Below are 20,362 nucleotides of genomic sequence, written 5' to 3' on the forward strand. Positions count from 1 at the left end.
CATAAAACAGCATGTGTGTTACTGTTACATGAGAAAGTATCTGTTCTGTAAGCCTTCACCTGAAGTACAATAAAATATTAAAAAAAAAAAAAAAACCCTCTTCCATCTGCCCCTGTTCTTATTAAACCTATAGATAGCAGCATGGCTGTACAGCTTGGTCCTTCTAGCTCGCCAGCTGCACATTGCCTCTCAGATGCTTCCTACAACATCCCTGGCTGACCCAGACCCCTCGTTTTATGCCTCAGGCTTGCCCATTTCCCTTCATTTCAATTCAACCAACACTTCCTGGAAGTCCAGCACCGTGCTAGGCCCTGGGCACAAAGGGGTAGATGCAACACAGTCCCAAGCTCTCAGGGAACACACTGACTCATAGTTGACAAACATAAGCAAATCAGTCTAATATAATATGATAAGGACACTAGTAGAAGTCTGCGCAAAACACAGAGGAGGAAACAATTTGTTCATTCCGTTGGAGGAGAATGCTGGAAAGGCTGCAGGGAAGAGGGGACATTTCAGCATGGTCCTCAGGGTTTTGTAGAGCTTCATCTGGTAAACAGGAGGGAGTTCTACCTGGTTGTAGGCAGAGTTGACAGCCTGAGCAAAGGCAGGGAGGTGACTGTACATGGGGTGGTTGGTGTGCTCAGAGCTGATGGTCCCAGTTAGTAACACAATAACAAGTCCAGATACCCTAGAACCCAAACTCAGTGGCACCAGGAAGAGGCACCAGGATGGGGAAGGACCAGACTGGGTGCCAGGCTGGGGAGTACGCTGACTCCCCTCCAGGGGAAAGGTTGAAGCCATTCACATAGACGATGAAGGATTTGGACCCCATCCCAGTTCTGTGTTCATTTTGTATCTTTTATAGAATTGGGCATCTGGAGAGTCAAAAATAGACCTTTGCCCATTGGGACAGGAAAGCCTGGAAACCAAGAGATGCAGGGGAAGGGTCGGGAGAAGAGCTAGAAGGGAGTTGGATCTGAGGGTCATCCAGAAAGGAGCGGGATGTGAAAATGGCTTGGTGCGCGGGAGGGTGAGGGCTGGGGAGCCTCGGGCCACCCACCCTGCCTCTGCCTTCCCATGCTAGCTCCTCACCTCACTTTGCTCTCTCTGCAGCTCCTGAGGTCTGTGATCTGAAAGGTGCTGGAAGGAGAGCCTATAATTGTTGTCCAGGACTCCAGAGCTCCCAACCCACTGCCACCATGGTAGGAAAAGGTGCCAAAGGGATGCTGGTGAGTACAGAGACCAGGCTGCAGGGAGGGAGGGGGTCATGAGCACTGCCTCCTCTGGGACCTTCTGCCAGCCACTTGTCATGACAGGAGGGCTTAGGGGGCTCCGTGAGGTCTGGGTCTGGCACTGCCAGGGCTCCTGACTGCTCAGGCTGTCCCAGCCTCCCTGGCAGGGCAGCCCCTCACCCAGCAGGTTAGACGGAGCTGCAGCTCCAAGCCCACAGCAGGACAGGTTCTGCCACAGAGACACAAAGGCATGCTGGGAGGCTGGAGGCACGCTCCGCCATCCCTGTCACTGGAGATGCTCTGGAGGGAAGGACGTGGTTTGTCCTGCAGGGAGGACGGTAGAACCCCTGGTGCTGTCCCGTGGCTGGCACGTTGGCACCCACCCCTCCCCAGTGGTTTACCACAGGGAGTGTTCAACGGGGGCTGATCAAGGGTTTCCTCAGACCCAGCCTGGCTTTTCTCTACTTCTCCATTTCCTTCTCACTCAGAAAAAGTAACATTCGGATTTGATGAGAGACAGATACCATGTCGTTGTGAATCCTCTCCTGAGGCCTCTCAGAAAATCTCCCTCTTCCACCTTCCGCAAGCCATGGCCTTCCTTTGTCCTCTGCTCGGAGCCCAGGAGGGGTGGTGGTGAGGCCTAGCGAGAAACATGAGTTCTTAACTCTGAGGAGGGCAAGGGCAGGGCCTGGTAAGGGCTCAAAGGAGCAAGCCTCACTGATGAATGGAGCAGGGTCCTCACAGGAAGCACAACCAGGAAAAAGATGCCAGACCCTATCCCAAGAGGGAGTGGTTGTATTTCTTCTCTTGGGATGTTGCCTCCAGGACAAGCTAGACTGGTCAGCTGTGAAGGAAGGAAGCCCAGACCGAGTGTGACCCCTCCCTCAGCTTTGTCCTCCCCTGTGGCAATTCCTTCTGTTGCTTTTCTTTTTCACTTAAAGATTGATTAGCCTGGGGTCTCTGCTGAACCCTCCCCAAACAAGCCCTATCTCTCACCAAACATTTCTGGGACTCAAAGTACCTGGGCCCAAGGAATGGTTTGAGGGAGGGAGATGGGCAGTTCTGCTCCAGGCTCTCAGGATCCTCTCTCCAGCCCTACTCTGAACTTCCAGCAGCCAACCCCTCACCCAGTCCCCCAGGCCTGCTCTGTCTGGGCCTTTACATCCCGACTTCTGCTTGGATGAACCTGAATGAATCAAGCTTCCTAAAGTAGTCCTGAGCCAACCTGAAGTCTGGGGGCTCAGAAATGGGCACAGGTGGATGTGCCTGACCTGAACACTTGAAAAGCCTGTGATAGAACCCAAAACTGGCTTCACCTTCCTGGGAGAAGCCTTGGAATTGCCATGGGCCTATAGTCGGGCAGGTGGCATGGTTCTGCCCCTTATTTCCATAGACACTCTAGGCCCTATGAAACCTAAAAAGCCCTCTGGTGGGCAAGAGAGAGATGGGGCCTATGTGGCAGTGTGGAGAGCTGGGATCGCAACGTCCCAGCAGCCCTGCCTGAGTGAGCTTCCTGGTCCCTGTGCTCCGCTGGCCAGCCCGTCTGTGGACGGGAATACTGCCTTGGGACTCCCGTTCCCAGCACCAGGATGTGCCTAAAGATAGCTGGAGCTCGGTTTCCTCTGTGCCCTCTGCCCTTTGGCTTCTGCCCGTGGTTTCTGAGCTTGAGGCTCATAGCATCTGTCCCATGGGCACTCCCCTCGGTTGCTTGGAGAGTCTATTCCTGCCTCCTTTTCAGTTCTGCTAATGACCTTGGGCTACTCTACTCTCGGGCCCCAGTGTGGAGCTGAAGCTGCCTCTATTCAGGGCTAGTCTCTAGGATGCAGACTCTGAGGTGCGCTGGGTGGCCCCTGCCAAGCGCTATGGGCAGCTGAGTAGGTATTGTATTGGGTGGTTGTGTTTTCATAAGGGAAAGTGGCTAGGGAAGCTCGTTTTGGACAGTCCCCTTTTCTGGATGCTATGGGAGGTCAGAAGAGAGGATGTTGAGGGTCATTCCTGTAAGCCCAATGGCACTTGGGCCTCCCCTGGTCTCTGTAACTCTGGTGCCCTGTTTGTGCCCCGTGTATGGGGAGTGGGCAACTGGCCCCTAACCATGGGGTCCTCACTTCCATCCCTCTGCCCCAGGTTTGGGTATGAGAACATGGGCCCCTCAGGTCTCTTCATTGTTGACAGACATCCTGTGTCATCCTTAGAGCCTCCGCTGGGCTCTGGAGCAGGTGCCCCATGGAGGAGGGAGCCACTTCCCAGCACGTGCCCAGGCCCACATGCTGGCTGCATGTGCTCCCTCCCCCCACTCGAAGTCCAGATGGTCTCTGCCAGGCCAGCTCAGCTGCCTCCCTCATGCCTCAGCAGCTCCTAGGACAGGGCCATGCGAGAACCCAGCTGGCCAGGGTGCCTCTGAGCTTATGGGAGCAGCTTGGATGCTTAGGGGCATCGGGGGTGGGGTGAAGTGGTTCTTCCTTGGAGACCTAGTGCTTCTGTACATGTGTGGGGTGGGGCTGCCTGGGGTCTCAGAGGACAGGGGAGCTGGAGGAGAGGAGACCAGGACAGGAGACACGACAGCCCCCACTGACTCTACTTTAACCCCATGGTCTTACCACCAAGTTCAAGTCCACAGACTGGCCAACTCAGTCCCTTCCCTTATGCCCACTCAGACCAGGTCTTGGCCAGTCAGGGTGAGCCTGTGAGCCTCTTTAACCGTTCCATGTCTCTGAGCACACTTGTTTCTTCTGCCACTGGTGCCACTTCTGCTTCATGGCCTCATGATGAATAAGAGCAGTCACCCGGGCTACGGCTCTGGGTGCCAGAGCATCTGAATCTATCACAGGGCGCCTCGGGCTGCCCCACCCTTACCTGTTCTGTTGTGCTTTGACATGAGGGCTTGGATACCTCTTGTCTGCAGCATCCATCACAGGACGTAGTGCGCAGTGGGTGCTCACCCAGCCCAAGTCTTGGCATGTGGCAAGTGCTCAGCTAGTATAAGCTAAGCACATATTGGGAGCTCACCAAGCATAGGGTTTGGCAGACATGGGGGCACTCCCTTGGTAGAGGGCCTGTAACTCACTGGGCAGTCATCTAGCACAAGTCTTGGCATGTGGCAAGTGTTCAACTAGTACAAACTCAGCACACATTGGGCACTCCTCTAGCACAGTTCCAGACAAACAATGGGTGTTCACCCCACTCGGGGCTTGGCATACATTGGGTCCTCGCCTAGCATAGAATTTGGCATATGTGGGACATTCACCTAGTGCAGGACCTAGAATACCACAGGGGCTCACTTGGCATGAGACTGACACACAGCGTCTGGTACACAGTTGAGCTCTCCCAGCATTGGGCTTGGCACAGAGTAAGCACTGTCTCAACACAGGTCCTGACACACAGTGGGTGCTCTCCTAGCTTAGGCCTGGTACACAGTGGGCACTCTTCTAACACAGGTCCTGGCATATGGTGGGCACTCTCCTAACACAGGTCCTGGCATACAGTGGGAATTCTGGCACAGCCTTGGCACACAGTGGTGCTTTCCTAGCACAGAGTTTGATACACAGTAGGCACTCTCCTAGCTCAAGGCCTGGCATGCGGTGGCCTAGCATAGAGTGCTAGCACAGAGGAGGTGCTTGTCTAGCCAGGAGAGCCTGAGCAGTGAGCCTCCACTGATCCTAGGTGTACAACTGGCAGTGTCAGATCCAGAGGTAGGGCTCAACCTTCCTCAGACTTCCTCTCTGGCCCCAGGACCCTGTCCTCCCCTCCCCTCCCGTCACTTGCCTTCCCATTCTAGCCTTCCCACCCTTCCTGAGCCCACCTACTCAGTCCTGTGCCCTCACCTTCCCCCATTCCCAGCACTTTGAAGTCCTAGCCCAGCGGGACCTTCCCTCCAGAGTCACAGGGGACAGCAAAGCCCCAAGACTCCTTGCCCCTCTGGAAGTGTGCCCACTCTTATTAAGAAAAGTCAGAGGCGAGGACTGGGGGAGTCGGCCTCCCTAAGTGGGGCTGGAGCAGCTGGATCCCGCTAATGAGGCCTCATTACGGCCAGGGCTCAGCTGGGCTGCTGCCGCCTCCTGTCCCCATGGCCAGAGCCAGGGAAAGCTGTCCAGCCAGGGCTGCCTGTTCTGGGCACCCAGCCCAGGCCAGGGCATCCAGAGCCCAGAGCCCACCCTGAGTGGAAGTGAGCATTTGGGCATCATGGGTGACTGGGTCTTCCTGGAGCCAGTGGCCCAGCCAGGGCCTTGGCCCTCAGTCTGTGTCTGCAGGAAGTCAGGGGAGCGTGTCTGGGGAACAGCCTGCTTGAGGCTGGTCTAGTGAGCGGCAGTCAGTGGGGCCTGGGGCCGTCCTTAGGAGACTTGCCTGAGCCAAAGTTGATCCCCATCTACCCCTCAACCATCTACCTTGTGGGGCTGTTGAGGGCGCTAAATAAGTTAATATATGTAAAGTACTTAGGACAGCACCCAAGTGCTTGTAATAAGTGCTACTATGTGTTATCTATGGCTGTTATTATTAATGCTCACAAGAGTCAACAAGTGATGAATATTATCTCCATTTTAGATGTGAAGAATCTGAGACCACAGGTGTTAAGTGACTTGCCTGAGGTCATATATAGAGAAAAATGGGCAGGCCGGTGTGATTCTAAAGCCTGTGCCCACCCTTTTTTTTTTAAAAATTATGGTAAAAATATACATAACAAAATATTTGCTAATTCCACAATTTTTACATGTATTATTCAGTGACATTGATTACATTCTTCATGCTTTGCAACCATTATCACTATCCTTTTCCGAATTATTCTACCACCATTAACATAAATTCAGTGGGGTTTTGTTGTTGTTGTTTTAATGTTATCCTGCCCTGTTTCCTATGGGGTTACCATACTTACCAAACTCAGAAAAGCGAACCTTTACACCCAAATTCATGCATGCCTCCATTCAATGGATGTTTACTAAGATCCTACCATGTACCAGGCCCTCTGCCAACTTACCAGTTTTCAAAGGGAGCTGTACCTTCCCTTACCAGAACACTCATGCCTACCTTCTTGTCTATGGGTTCATGGTGTGTCAGGATCTTCTGGGGACTGACCAGTGACTGTGGCCTCAGAGAAGAGGGATAGGGATGGATCTGAGTGACAGCTCACCCTAGTCATGGTGGCGACTGCTGAACTGTACCTGGTTGACACAGCACACACTCCCAGACCAGTTGCCGTTGAGTTGACTGTGACTCATGGCAACCCCATGTGTGTCAGAGTAGAACTGTGCTCCATAAGGTTTTCTTGGCTTATTTTTCTAAGTAGATCACCAAACCTTCCTTTCAAGGCTCCTCTGGGCGGGCTTGAACTGCCAACCTTTCAGTTAGCAGCCGAGTACATTAACCATTTGTACACTCAGGGAATCCCTAGCATTTCAGATTCTGGGCAAACACTGTACAAATCCCCATGCGTTCTTAGTCGGTGCCTGCCCCCTTTGTCTGCACTCTGTGATGACCACCCTCTTGACTAACACCATCTTTCTTCTGACAGGTGACAGCTCAGCTCACTAGAGCCAGAGCTTTCTTGTATGGTCAGTCACATGCTCCTGTGAAGACTCCCATCTACTTGGCTGGTTGAGGGTCCCCAGCTGCAGGGAGGAAAGAACAGCCTCAGGACCCAACCTCCGCAGTCCACACCACTTCAAGTGGTGTTGAGATGCTTTGGAGTGACCTGTGGACTGTGCTCTCCAACTTCCTGCCCCGTGGCCGTCTCTAGTGCCCATCACTCTTTCAGCGTTCCACCACCATACTAAGAACCTACTAAGTGCCAGGCCTGTGGCCTCAGACTGCAGCCAGGCCCTGAGGCCCAGCTCCAGGAGGGGCGCCTGCCCGCCCCTCTCACTCTCCCGCTCTCGCCCTGCCTTGCTCTGTGGTTGTGAGCATGTGTGTGTGTTTTTTGTTCCAGTAACTTGCTGGGAACAAAACACAACAAACCCCACGCCACTCACTAGCTCCGGAGCACGGAGCACGGGGACTGGCCGGAGCGGGAGGGCAAGAGGAAGGGGGAGGCAGAGCTTCGGGAGGAGATGAGGTGAAAGTAATTGACGCTGCCCAGCCCGGCAGCCAGCGGAAGAGGCAGGGGATGCGTCAGTGTTGCTGGAGCTGGCAGAGGTGTGAATGAGCTGCGGAGACACGCGAGCTCTGAGTACTCGCCCTGGGATGGCCTCAGCGGGTGGACCCATGGCCCCAGCCTCCCCAGAGCAGGTCAGTCACCTTCCATAAGGTCACAGCCCCCTCCCTGGTGCCAGGAGGGCATGGAGGCTGGGGCTGGGGGTGGGGAGAAGGGCCAAATGGTCTGTGCCAGGGAGGGGCAGTCACAGCCAGAGAGCGAGACAGACACTAGCAAAAGTGACCCAGAAAGTTGCAACTGTGCAAAGGAGTGCAGGAAGAGTTGGCTGTGTGGTGGGGGCGAGGGAGGAGGAGAGTGGGGGTGTGAGGGCTCCCCCAGCCCAACGACCTGCTGAGAATCTGCTCTGTGTATCAAAGCTGCATTGTCCTAGCTCCCGGGGAGACGGGCCGGAGGTGCCCAGGAATTGTACTGATCAATACAGCCTCATTGTCTGTGCCACGGCAGTTACTCCTATGGGGAGAGTGGGTGAGGGGGCAGGGGACCGGTGACGGGGCAGGGGACCGTGTACATGGACTCGGGAGTGAGGTGTGGGGGAAGGGGATGGGGCAAGAGTCTGAGTGGGGAGGAAAGAGACCCCGCCGGATGTTCACCAGCCTCCAGGGCGAGTACCCAGTGGGGTGTGAGCCCGGGTGCCCTCATCCCTGGAAGCTGGGAGATGGGCAGGGATGTCGGGCACAAGGGTACAATGTGGCTTATGGCAGTGAGGGTGAGGGGACCAGGAAAGCCCCTCTCCCAGTGGTGCATCCTGACTTGACCTTCAGAAGGCAAGAGAAGGAATGTACTCTGGGGAGATGTGGGTTGGGTTTTGGAGAAGCATTATGTGGGGCTACCTTCATACCTTAGGATTGCTTGGGTCAGAAACCAAAGTGGCAGCCCACTGCCAACTGACTGGGGTGGAGGCCGCTCACAGCTGCCCCAGCGCGAGGGCAGGGCTGCTCCCTCCAGTCTCCCAGGCTGCTCAGCTCCTCCAGGGCTGAAGGTGAGGGGATGGGCATAGCCCACCTGGTCTCCTCCATCACTTCCCCCTAGGGCCTGGAGCAGAGAGCCTGGTGTGACTGGGAGTGCCAGTCTTCTGTCTGTTGTACAGAATATTGGCAGGTCATTGTCTGCCAATCAGGGCTCTGTGACAAAACAGTACAGGGCATGTTCTTGCTCTTTTACCTGCTATATGAAGACCTGGGTTCCTGCAGGTACCTGGAGTCCTGAGAAGTGCCCAGAGGTTGCTCTGAGGTTCTTCTTGAGGAAAAAAAAAAAAAAAGTTGCTGTAGAATGGATGCCCACTCATAGCAACCCTATATGTAACAGATTAAAGCTGCTCCATAGGGTTTTCTTGGCTGTAATCTTTACAGAAGAAGATCACCAGGCCTTTCTTCCATGGTGTTGGTCGGTGGGTTTGAACCACCAACCTTTAGGTTAGCAGTCAAGAGCAAACTGTTTGCACAGGACGCACTGATTCCCTCTGCATGTTGCTTACACCCGGGTATATTTTCCCATTTCTTAATCTCTGGCCCCTGACCCTGCCTCATGTCTGGATACTGAGGCCAGAAATCAGAGCCTCTGCTGGGTGTCTCTGGCCCCACTCAGTGTTGTGAAGAAGGTGAAGGGCACCAGGCTCTGTCCTTGCAGGGCACGTGCTACCTAAGGGCCAGCCTGGTCCCTGAACTAATGGGAAAGAACTTGGGGGAACAAGAACCAAGGGGTGCGAGGTGGGATGTGATGGGGTCTTCTGAGGCAGCAGTAATTTACTGTAATGGCTGTTCTGCCTGAATTCCCCACTGGGACTCAGAGAAAGCTGCCAGTGATCTGGATTTGGCCTACAGGCAGTCTGAGATGTGGGGTCTTGCCCGCTCTCCTCCATAAAAGTTTGTTTTGGATGGGACTTCATCCCATGAGCAAACCCTGGGGCTGGAGAGTCCTAAACAAGAGGCTGCTGGATCCCAGTGGGGCTGGCCCAGCCAGGGCAGCTCCAGGAATCCTCAGTGTCCACCAATTGCAGGAGGAGGGAGCTCACAATTCACAAAAATATCTTGTGGGCGCTGATCTAAGAGGGGCGGGAACCACTGGCCAGGGTAGAAATCTGGGCTGTCTCTATGAGACTGCAAGAAAGGAGAGAGTACACCATCATGGTATCGATGGGTACCTCTGGGAGTGGGCTTTGCAGCTTTGTTCTTCTTTACGCTTTTCGTATTTTCCAGTTTTTTGTTTTTTGTTTTTTTTTTGCAATATGCTTATAATACTTCTATAATCAGAAAAAAAAACAGTAAAACCATTTTTAAAAAGTAATCTAGAAAGCTGACAGGAACTAATGGAAAATACAAGGGAGAGTCAAAAATAGCAAAAATCTAGGCGAGGCAGAACTACAGAATATCAGCAAATCTACTGCGGTTATCTAGTCTATCGCCTGATTTCGTAGATAAGTACACTGAGAGTGGAAGTGACCCTCTCGGGGTCACTGGAGGAGCAGGCTCTAGAACCCAGGGTTCTAACCCCCAGCACAGGGTCCTGTCTCTGCCAGTGAGGGATAGTGGGAGATTCGGATTCTACCCTCAACGCTGATCAGCCTTAATTCCAGGATCCCATCCAGTGTAGTGAATAGGCCGGGACAGAGGGCTATGTAAAGCGCTTACATAAGTGACTGCTCAGTGTGGCTCACCCAGCTGGGCAGGGGCAGAGGGTGGGGGAGTTGTTAACCCAAGAAAGACTACAGTCCTTGTACAGCGATGGACACTGCTGCCTTGGTGTCTCTTTAATCAGTGATGGGTTCTAAGGGTAAGGGGGCATCTGAGGGTCTTATTGTGTGTGTGGCAGGAGCAGGAGAGGTCATGAAGGATGATCAGCCAACTCACCTACCTCACCGTGGAAGGGAGGCTCCAAGGCCTCCATTCTGTGCAGACTGGGAGAGCTTGGGTGCAGGGCAGGACAGCCCCTGTCCTGGAGATCACCCATTGTGCCCATGGAGGTGGCTTTGTCCTGGAAGTAGCCACTCAGCCTCCGGAAGGGGTGGAAGGGCACAGACAGGCCAACCCAGAGGAGAAACGTGACATTAGGGTTTAATTCTTCACCGAGGTGTGAGCAAGGAAGGGAGGGAGAGCTGTGAGGGGCAGACTGTGGGCTCTGGGTGATGGGCAGGAGAAGCCTGGAGCACAGCCAGTCCGCAGGGCTGAGCCGAGTTAGGCAGACAGGCTGCGAGTCTGGGTCAGACCTTGAGCACAAAGGGGTTCTTTTGTGGGCACCTTGGAGCCGATGACCACCGTCGGGACAGTTAATATCAGTGACACAGCCACCCACCCACAGGAAAACGAGAGGTTTGGAATAGGAAAGATTATGCGAGGAGAAGAAAAAGCTATGCAGCATTCAAAAAGGCTTGCCAGCAGTGGACTGAGTCACCCCAGAGAAGTGGAGGTGTTCCCCCAAGGAGAGCTGGAAAAGGAAGGGCAAAAGAGGACTCGGAAAACCCCACAGAGGGAGCATTTCTGCTCCTTCCCTCCAGTTTACCTCTGGAGAAAGGTAGGCTTGCTCTGCTCTCCACTGCGAGCTCAGCCTTGCCCAGCCCAGCTGACTGAATCTAGATTGCCCGAGAATTAAAGTCAGAGGCCTAGGACATGTGACATTACCACAGCAGCGTCCAACCAGCCGAGGTACCATGGAGCTGAGGTTCATGGCCAGGAGAAGATAGGTACTGCTTCTGCTGACAGCATCTTGCCCCACTCGTAGGGCATGATTTCACTGACCTCTAGCTCCTACACATGGTGGACCCCTAGTGTCAGTAACTTCCTGCCAGAGCCCAGTTCCCAGCCCCCAGGTCCAGACCACTGTACTAGGGGCTCTGGCATCCCATGTGCCAGCCTGCATGGCTGAACTGGTTAGCTCACGGCTCAGCGGTGTGCTGCTCATTAAACGGGCAGCGGGCTGGCTCCTGAGGGCTGTCAGGCGGCTGCCTGTGGCACGTGGCTGGGGGCACCACCACCCTCCCTGTTCCGCTCCATGCCAGGGAAGGAGCAGGCCTCAGAAATCCACGTCTGGTCCCCCTGCCCTCAGTTGTGGGGGAGGGGTCTGTCCCTCCTGCTGCTGGGGGGCCATGAGAGAGACCTCAAAGCTCAAGCCTAGGTAGGCCCTTGGTCTCTGCAAGGGGTCTTGCCCTCATCCTGCCCATGGGGCCAGCCTGGACAGCCGGTTGTTCCTTTACAGCTGTAACTGCTGCTCTGTGACCCCACCCACATCCGCTGTGGCTGCCACAATCCCCCATTGTGCCCCTAAGTAAACAAGCCTTGGGTGGAATAAAACAGTTATTGTAGGGTCAACATAGAAACCAAAAACTAAACCCATTGCCATCGAGTCGATTCCAACTCTTAGCGACCCTGTAGAACAGAATAGAACTGCCCCATAGCGTTTCCTGGGCTGTAATCTTTACGGGAGCAGACTGCCACATCTTTCTGCCAAGGAACAGCTGGTGGTTCGAACTACCGACCTTTTGGTTAGCAGCCGAGTGCTTTAACCACTGCAACATGAGGGCTCCTCAGTCAACATGTTGTTATTGTTAGGTGCCATCAAGTTGGTTCCAGCTCATAGCAATCCTATGTACATCAGAACGAAACACTGCCCGGTCCTGCGCCATCTTCACAATTGTTGCTATGTTTGAACCCATCATTGCAGCCACTGTGTCAGTCCATCTTGTTGAGGGTCTTCCTCTTTTTTGCTGACCCTCTACTTTATCAAGAATGATGTCCTTCTCCAGGGACTGTCCCTCCTGATAACATGTTCAAAGTACGTGGTACAGAGTCTCGCCATTCTTGCTTCTAAGGAGCACTCTGGCTGTACTTCTTCCTGGTCAACATATAGGAGCCCTATATGTCTGGAATTTATTTGGGAACAGATAAACCACCCCAAGCAGGCCACACACCCTCCGAAAACATGGCCCCATGACTCTGTGGTATTGCTATGCCTGTCCCAAAGGAGGTCCTAGGAGTCAGTCAGACGCCAGGCAGAGATCTGTAGGAGCACATCACAGAGGCACCTCGGGCCATGAGTCTCTCTCCCAGAGCCGAGTCTGCTCAAGCCTTTAAGCCCCTTCACCCGGGAGGCCTTCCTTGACCTCACTCTGCTCACACCCACTCCCTCTGTCCTCCTTCTATACTCTTCTGACTTTGAGCGATTCCCCTGTGTGATCACAATGAAATTGCATATAAAAATGGTGTGTTTGTGTATTTCATTGATGGCTTGCTCTCCCACTAGACTTCAAGCTTGGAATGGGTAGTGACTGTTTTGTTGATTACTTCATACCCAATGTCTGGTGCAGGGCTGGGCACGTAGTAGGTGTCAGTGAATCTGTGCCGTTGCATGAATGCAGATTGGTTCAGCTTGCCATTCTTCTCCGTGTACTTCTTGAAGGAGACCCCACCGTTCCTGGAGCTGTGCTCCCAAACCTCCCAGAAGGGTGTGAGGGACCGCGTCTGCTCGGCAGCAATGCTGGATTGCCTGTGCAGGATATTTGCCCCACAAGGGTGTCTATACTGCCATGCCCATGGTGTGCAAGCCCATAGGGGCCAACACGTACCCACCACGGGAGCAAGGGGAACAAGGCTGGGGCCTCTACCAGCGCTGGCGACTCCTGTGTCTGCTTTCCCAAATGGGCCTTTCCAGAAGGCACTGGGGCCCTCTGTCAGTGTCAGGGTCTACAGCATTTCAAGGCACCAGGCTGCTTAGCTTATTGGCCAGTGCCTATTGTTCTTGAATATGTCTCTTTCCAGCTGAGGGTCTGCGTCACTTCATCGTTGTCTCTCAGAGGCCATCAGGTCCCCTTTCTGTACAGGGTATCCTTCAGGGACTGCTGTCTGTTTCTCTCAGGAGAGTAGTCCCTCACTGCAAGGCTGTCTCTGCGACTCAAGGACTATCTGTGTTTCTCTGCTGGTGACTCTCAGGGTCCCTGTGTCTCCTTAACGAGTCTCCTCTGGCCCCGGCTTGATTTCCTGTTCACCATGGGAAGGGGGAGGGGTGTGGCAAGGGGAAGGGGCACAATCACACCTTCAGGGGGACTTGCAGAGCTCGTTCCAACTGTGGGGTTAGGGGTCCAAAAGTGCCCCCTACCCCACACCAGCAGACCCAGCATCCTTCCTTGGAGCAAATCCCCTCATCAGCCCCTCCCAACCATGGAGCCCCTTCCTTTGCAGTCCACCCTCTCTCAGCTCAGAGGGACCCTTCTCCCTGCCACCTTTTCCAGGGTGTTTCCCCTAACAGTCTGTCCTCAAGGTCTGGCATGGTGTCTCCAGCTCCGGTCTCCTGAAGGTCATGGCCCAGCACCCCCTAGCCATGGCCCCGGTCAGCCTCCCCAGGGCCCTCTCCCCTGCCCTGGACAGTACAGACTCTCCCATTCTGAGTCCCAGAATGCTTTCCCCAGGAATGACCCAGCTCAGTGGCTCTCACCTTTCCTTCCTCCCACAGCCTAGCCCACCCTGTGCCCCCAGACCCCCGGGAAGGAGCCTTAGGCTGGGGGAGGGGCCTAGCATCCCCAACCCAGCCGCCTGCCCGCGGGCAGCGTGCTCAGCCTGGTGATGTGGTAGGCGGTGGGTGGGGGGGCTGTCTGGACACAGGCCCCTTTGTGCCCAGCCTGACTTGGCTGCTTGGTATGAGGCTCAGCTGCTCCCAGATCCTTACCCACAGGGGAAAGGGAAAGCTCAGAGGAACTGGGGCTGGGGGGCTCTGAGCTCTATTTCCCTCCTCAGTGTCCCCCTCTCAGAGGTTGGCAGCAGCTCCTCAGGTGGGGGTGGTGTACCTGGCACAGTAGGCTGGGGGCTGGTGATGGAGGCCCCGCTTGGCACCCTCTGGCAGCTGCTCTTTCCCACTGCCCTCCTCTGCCAGGGCTGCCTGTGGCTCCTGCCAGCAGAGGGGAAGCCCAGAGAGGGGTTGGGGGCTTGGAGGGTCCACAGTGCCCCTGCTGGGGCGGCCCAGAGGGTCAGGTGCGGGAGCACAAATGCCTTGCTGATGGTAGCTTCTCTCCTGTCCCCACAGAATGGTGCTGTGCCCAGCGAGGCCACCAAGAGGGACCAGAACCTCAAACGGGGCAACTGGGGCAACCAGATCGAGTTTGTACTGACGAGCGTGGGCTATGCCGTGGGCCTGGGCAATGTCTGGCGCTTCCCATACCTCTGCTATCGCAACGGGGGAGGTACCCAGTGGGCACAGGGCAGGGACCACCCACTTGGGTAAAGCCCACCCAGCAGGACCTGGATCACCCTCTCCCTAGCACAGACCCTACTGCAGACAGAGCCTGACCTCTGGCCCTGATCTCCTTCACCTCCCTCCCTGGCTTAGGTACCCTTTGCCTAAGGCACAGACTGCCCCCAGCCCCTGGTGGTCTGCTGTTTGGGCCTGGCCCTGCCAGCCTGCTCGCTTGAGAGGAGAGGTGGAAAAGAGCACCCCCTCCTGGGGTCCACTTTTTATCCCACCGTGTTTCAACAATCTTATAAATGGTTCTGGGATTGAGGATCCCAGCAACTTTTGTTTGTGAAATTGCTTGGCTAAACCATCAAATCCTACACAGAACAGGGTGGCTCCTCTCTGAAAGCTGAGAGAGGGGCTGGGTTCTGCTCAGAGCAGACTTCCTGGGAGCCTCTGTCAAGTTCAAAGACAGGCTAGGGGCACTGTGCCTGGGACCCAGTCTCCTGCTCAATGCCTGGCACACACTTCCTCAGGTCCCATCCAATAACGAAGGTTTTGCTGTTGGGTTCTGAGCAGGAAGCCCAGGGTGGGATCCCCCAAATCCACCCCTGAGCCAGACGTCTCCCTGCCCACCAGGCGCCTTCATGTTCCCCTACTTCATCATGCTGATATTCTGCGGGATCCCTCTCTTCTTCATGGAGCTCTCCTTCGGCCAGTTTGCAAGCCAGGGCTGCCTGGGAGTCTGGAGGATAAGCCCCATGTTCAAAGGTGAGGCCTGGGCAGAGCACTCACTCACACACACGCCTGTGGGGGGCCTGCCCACCCACCCGTCTATACAAACACTGCCGACCCCTGTGGAGTCCTGGTGATGACCCCAAGCCCCACATCAATGGCCAAGTCCATCGATACATGCTCGGATCCATGTTTACTTGGCTTCCACCCTCTCCTCTCACCACGTGTATACACAAAACCCCTCTGCACCCCAGCTCGCCCCTGCCAAGGCCGTGACCTATCCCTTCCGTGGCCCTCCATCAAAGCCTACCCCTTGGGTCCTTAGAAATTGTTAACTGCACCTCCTTCCGGCTAAAGGTATGAGGCTACCCTCTCCTACACCCACCCCAAAAGTACCCTGATGGTGCCCCTCCCTTCCCCCAGGCGTGGGCTACGGCATGATGGTGGTGTCTACATACATTGGCATCTACTACAACGTGGTCATCTGCATCGCCTTCTACTACTTCTTCTCATCCATGACGCACGTACTGCCCTGGGCCTACTGCAATAACCCCTGGAACACTCCCGACTGCGCCGGTGTGCTGGATGCCACCAACCTCACCAATGGCTCCCGGCCTGCCTCTCTGCCCAGCAACCTCTCCCACCTGCTCAACCACACCTTCCAGAGGACCAGCCCAAGCGAGGAGTACTGGAGGTGAGGCACCCACGGCCTGGAGGGAGGGGACTTGGTGCCAACCCTCAGCCTCTCTGCTTCAGGCAGCCATCAGCAGACTGCCCTCCACTGGGCATGGAGGGAGTAGAGGTGGGTGGAGGGGTATAAGGAGTTTACAGCCTGGTTTCAAAGTGGCTAACATGCCAGAGAGCAATGGAAGACGGAGTGTTGAGTTGGTGAGTACTTACAGACCAGCAGTGAGGGAGGGCTCCGGAAATCAGGCAAGTCTGTGGAGGAGGCTCAGGGAGAAAGAGGGATGGCATCCTGGAGAGAAGAGCAGCATGAGCAAAGGCACTGGGGCCCAGGTGAGCCAAGGCTGGTCCACAGACCGAGAGGAGCCTGCTCTGTTGAGAGTAACAGGTGTGGGGCAAATTCATGGGCCGTGAGGTGACATAGAAAAGGACACCTGCCTACTTAGAGAACTTACAGGAATTAAGCTTAGATTTAATGCTGCAGGACAGAAGGAGCCATGGAGTTTCCCGGGCCCAAGGGTGTTGTGATCAAACTGTGCTTAGGAAAGATAGCCTGGCTCCACCTTTCTCAGTCATGCCAAAGAGACCAGCTGAAGGGAAGCTGTTTCTAGAGGTGCTCTAGAACAACCTGTCCCAACTGAGTAGGTGTGAGAGGACAGCAGGAGATCCTAGAGGAAATTCCTCATGTCCTGTTGGGGAACCAGACAGCAGCTTGTGTGTAGGGCCCAGGCATGGGCACGGGGCTTTGGGTGTGGTGGGTAGGTCTTGTTCGTTCATTCCAAAAACATGCAGATGCCTGCCATATTCCAAGCCCTCTGTGCCCATTAGGGGTATGAATAACCTAGAGCCCCTGCCCTGAGGAGCTCCCAGTCCAGTGGGGAGACAGTGATCAGATTAGCAGACAAGTGCTTCAGTGCAGATATGTGCAGGGATGGGTGGAGCACAAAGGGGGTAGTGGTCAGTTCTAAGGGGATGGGGGCAAGAGGAGGTGGTCAAGAAATCTTCCCAGAGGAGGAGAGAGGGAGGTTGTAAAGGGGATTGGGAGGGACAGGAGCAGGTGAGCAGAGGCCAGAAGGTAGCAAACTGGGGGTGGGGACAGGTGGGACACGGAGTAATAAGACAGAAGAAGCTGTCAGGCACCATATGGTGCAGGGCTTCCAAAGCCAAGGCTACGGGCTTGACAGACTCCACTAAGTGACGGAGAGCCATTGGTGAGATGTACAAGTCCTGTAAGTCATGTTGTTGTTGTTAGGTCCCATTGGGTTGATTTCAACTCAGTGACCCCATGTGACAGAATAGAATTGTCCCACAGGGGCCCTAGTGGTACAGTGCTTAAAGCACTCAGCTGCTCACCAAAAGGTCAGCAGTTTGAACCCACCAGCTGCTTTGCTGGAGAAAGATGTGGGAGTCTGCTTCCGTGAAGATTACAGCCTTGGAAATCTATGGGGCAGTTCTATTCTGTCCTGTAGGGTTGCTGTGAGTTGGGATCAACTCAATAGCAATGGGTTTGGTTTTTTGTCTTGTTTTGTTTTGGTAATCTTTATGGGAACAGATCGTCAGGTCTTTATCCCATGGAGCCACTGAGTAGGTTTGAACCACCAAGCTTTTGGTTAGCAACTGAGCTCTTAACCATTGCACCTCGAGGGCTCCCTCCCACAGGTCATAGCGAGTTGATATCTTCTAAGCAAAATGTCACCTTGAGGACTAAGGTGTGCCTGACCCAAGCCGTGGTATTTTCAGTCACCTCATATGTATGTGAAAGCTGGACAATGAATAAGGAAGACCAAAGAAGAATTGATGCATTTGAATTGTGGTGTTGGTGAAGAATATTCTTTGTTCTTCATGGACTGCCAGAAGAACAAACAAATCTGTCTTAGAAGAAGTACAGCTGGAATGCTCCTTGGAAGTGAGGATGGTGAGACTTTGTCTCACGTACTTTGGACATGTTATCTGGAGGGACCAGTCCCTGGAGATGGTCATCATGCTTGGTGAAGTAGAGAGCCAGCGAAAAAGAGGAAGACCCTTAATGAGATGGATTGACACAGCAGCAGTGGGCTCAAACATAGCAACAATTGTGCAGATAGTGCAGGACCAGGCAGTGTTTCGTTCCATTGTCCACAGGGTCGCTATGAGTCGGAACCGACTCGATGGCACCTAACAACAACAACAAGCCCAGCTCTGAGAGCCCAGACCCGGAAGGGCCCAGCTTCCCTGTGCCAGCTTCTGTGCTGAGCTACAGACACTCAAAGATGGGTAAGACATGGTCACTACCCTTGCGGTTTACAGTATAAATGAAACAGAGCTGCTGCCTCACAGTGAGAGGACAGGCAAGATTAGTCCTAGGCAGACTCAGTCACTCAGTCGCTGGAAGATCCTTTCTAGGTACCAGACGCCGTACTCAGAGCAGAGACAGAGCAGGGAGTAAGACACAGACAGACACTGACCTCATGAAGCTCACGTCAAATGGGAGAACTAAGCAAATAATGGCCCTATTAGGTATTTTACTCCATCTGAGGCATGGTGTGGAGTGGGCAACTTGACCTAGACTGGGATGAGCCTTCCCAGAAGCTCCCAGAACCACAAAGCCTGCCCGCACATCCTAGATGTTCTAGCAGCCCTTGCTCCAGGGGCCGTCTGTCAGGGATCCCCAACCCTGTGGAGTTACCCAGGGCAAAGATCTCAGGAGATTTTATCCAGTGAAATCAGGGCACCCCCTAAAGCGGACCCAGAGCAACCAAGTCCCTTGTGCAGCCAGAGGGGCAGGCCAGGGTGACTTCTGGAAGTGCGGTGTCCGGGAAGGACTCAGGGTCAGAGCTTGGACACCTGCCAATCGAAACAGAGCTAACAGAGCAGTCTGCCACTTAGGGCCCATTCGGTTTCTCTGACTGTGGAGAGGTTGGACCAGGCTCTTGTTACCTGTGGATAGAGACTACACAGCCTGTTGGGAACAAACTTGCTCACTTAAATTGGGTTCTGGAGGGGAAAAGCCCTCAAAGGCGAGGCCGGTTGAATTCTACTCAGCCTCAGCTGGAACCCGGCCTGCCCAACGAGTTGTTGCCGGCTGTCCCAGGCAGGACGGCCCCCTGCTGCCCTCTCCTGGAGAACCATGAAAATGACCGTTAAGATCGCTGCCCAAACTGGCTTCAGCAAGGAAGGGAGGGGAGAGAGCGCTCCCATTTCTTGGGTACCTACTATGTGCCAGCCATGTTGTCTCAGCAGACATTATTATCTCTAGTTTTCAGATTCAAAGACTGACGCTCAGAGAGGTTAAGGAGCTGGCCCAGGGTATGTATGTACCCGGGCCATCTGGCTCTAAGCCTGAGTTCTTCCCGCTGCGCCTAGCGTGCTGGTTGTGAATTAAACTTGTGATACTCTGTAGGTGCTCCTGGTCCCTGCTCTCCAGTGTGCCTTTGGAAAGATGCATGATCTTATTTGAACCCCTAACACTAACCCTGTTAGGTAGCTTAGGCAGGTATTATAAAATATTCCCATTTTACAAACAAGGAAAGCAAGTCAAAAGAAATATTGTGTGAATTGTCTAAAGCAAGAGGAGCTCAAAGGACAAACTTCTGAACCTGTCTGCCTCTTCCTCACCCTTCTGACCTATGGTCCTTCTCTTCCTTCTCCCTCACCACCCCCTCCACAGCCTCATTTTATAGTCATCTGTGTACTGGTCTTATTTCTGATACTAGGCCTTAAACTCATGACTATGCCAGTCTCACCTCCACAGCCCCTGTGGTACCCAGCACAGCACCCACCACTCAGTGGGTCTCAGATCCCAGCATGCCCACCCCCAGTGTCTTCATGGTGGCTAAACACATGGACAACTCTGTTGTCACAAAGACCTCACTCAAATCCTGGCTCTGCCACTTACCAGCCATCTGGCCTTGGGAAGTCACCAAACCTAAGTCTCAGTTGTATCATCTGTTAAATGGGGAGAGTTTACAATACCTATCTCATTGCATTATCTCATTGAAATGATATAATGCAACATAAATCACAAAGAACAGTGACAGGTACTCAGTAAGTACAATGATAGGCACTGCTGGAGATGCAAAGAAGTAGAATAGGGGGTTATTTTCTCAAGGCATATACCATGCTTGGGAAAATAAGATATTTATATGGAGAAATAAAAAATAACATAAAATAATTTCAGAGATGTCATGTAGTAAACAGCCAACTTATAAATATGTTGGGTTCTAAAAGTTCTTAGGTTAATTGTTTGATGTCGAAAACAAATGGTCCAAAAACAAAAAAGTAAATATATCCTATAAAAATAAAAGTAGAATTCTTTATTTGGTTCCCAGGTTAGCCTGCCAGACTACTTAATCCCTAGTATTATAATGCTGTACTCTTGAAATAATTATATATATATATATATATATATATACATATATATATATATATATATAACACT

At 53.7% G+C, this 20,362-nt stretch overlaps 1 protein-coding gene across 9 annotated transcripts in view; it reads left to right on the forward strand.

Annotated features, from left to right (window-relative positions):
• The window catches only part of SLC6A9 (solute carrier family 6 member 9), a 37,842-nt gene that overhangs the window by 6,796 nt on the left and 10,684 nt on the right, over window positions 1–20,362 (forward strand). For 2 of the 9 annotated variants that reach the window (XM_004371822.1, XM_023726997.1), the window contains exons 2-5: window positions 1,114–1,229; window positions 14,380–14,536; window positions 15,166–15,297; window positions 15,685–15,955. In XM_004371822.1, the coding sequence (XP_004371879.1) occupies window positions 1,200–1,229; window positions 14,380–14,536; window positions 15,166–15,297; window positions 15,685–15,955 (590 nt within the window). In that variant the 5' untranslated portion in view covers window positions 1,114–1,199. Of the gene's footprint in view, window positions 1–1,113; window positions 1,230–7,164; window positions 7,449–10,914; window positions 10,924–13,195; window positions 13,223–13,608; window positions 13,690–14,379; window positions 14,537–15,165; window positions 15,298–15,684; window positions 15,956–20,362 lie in introns of those variants that run through there. The other 7 variants (XM_004371823.1, XM_023727000.1, XM_004371819.1 and 4 more) reach the window with 6 other exon arrangements.

Source organism: Trichechus manatus, unplaced genomic scaffold, assembly GCF_000243295.1.
Source record: "Trichechus manatus latirostris isolate Lorelei unplaced genomic scaffold, TriManLat1.0 scaffold00015, whole genome shotgun sequence".
NCBI classification, from domain to species: domain Eukaryota; kingdom Metazoa; phylum Chordata; class Mammalia; order Sirenia; family Trichechidae; genus Trichechus; species Trichechus manatus.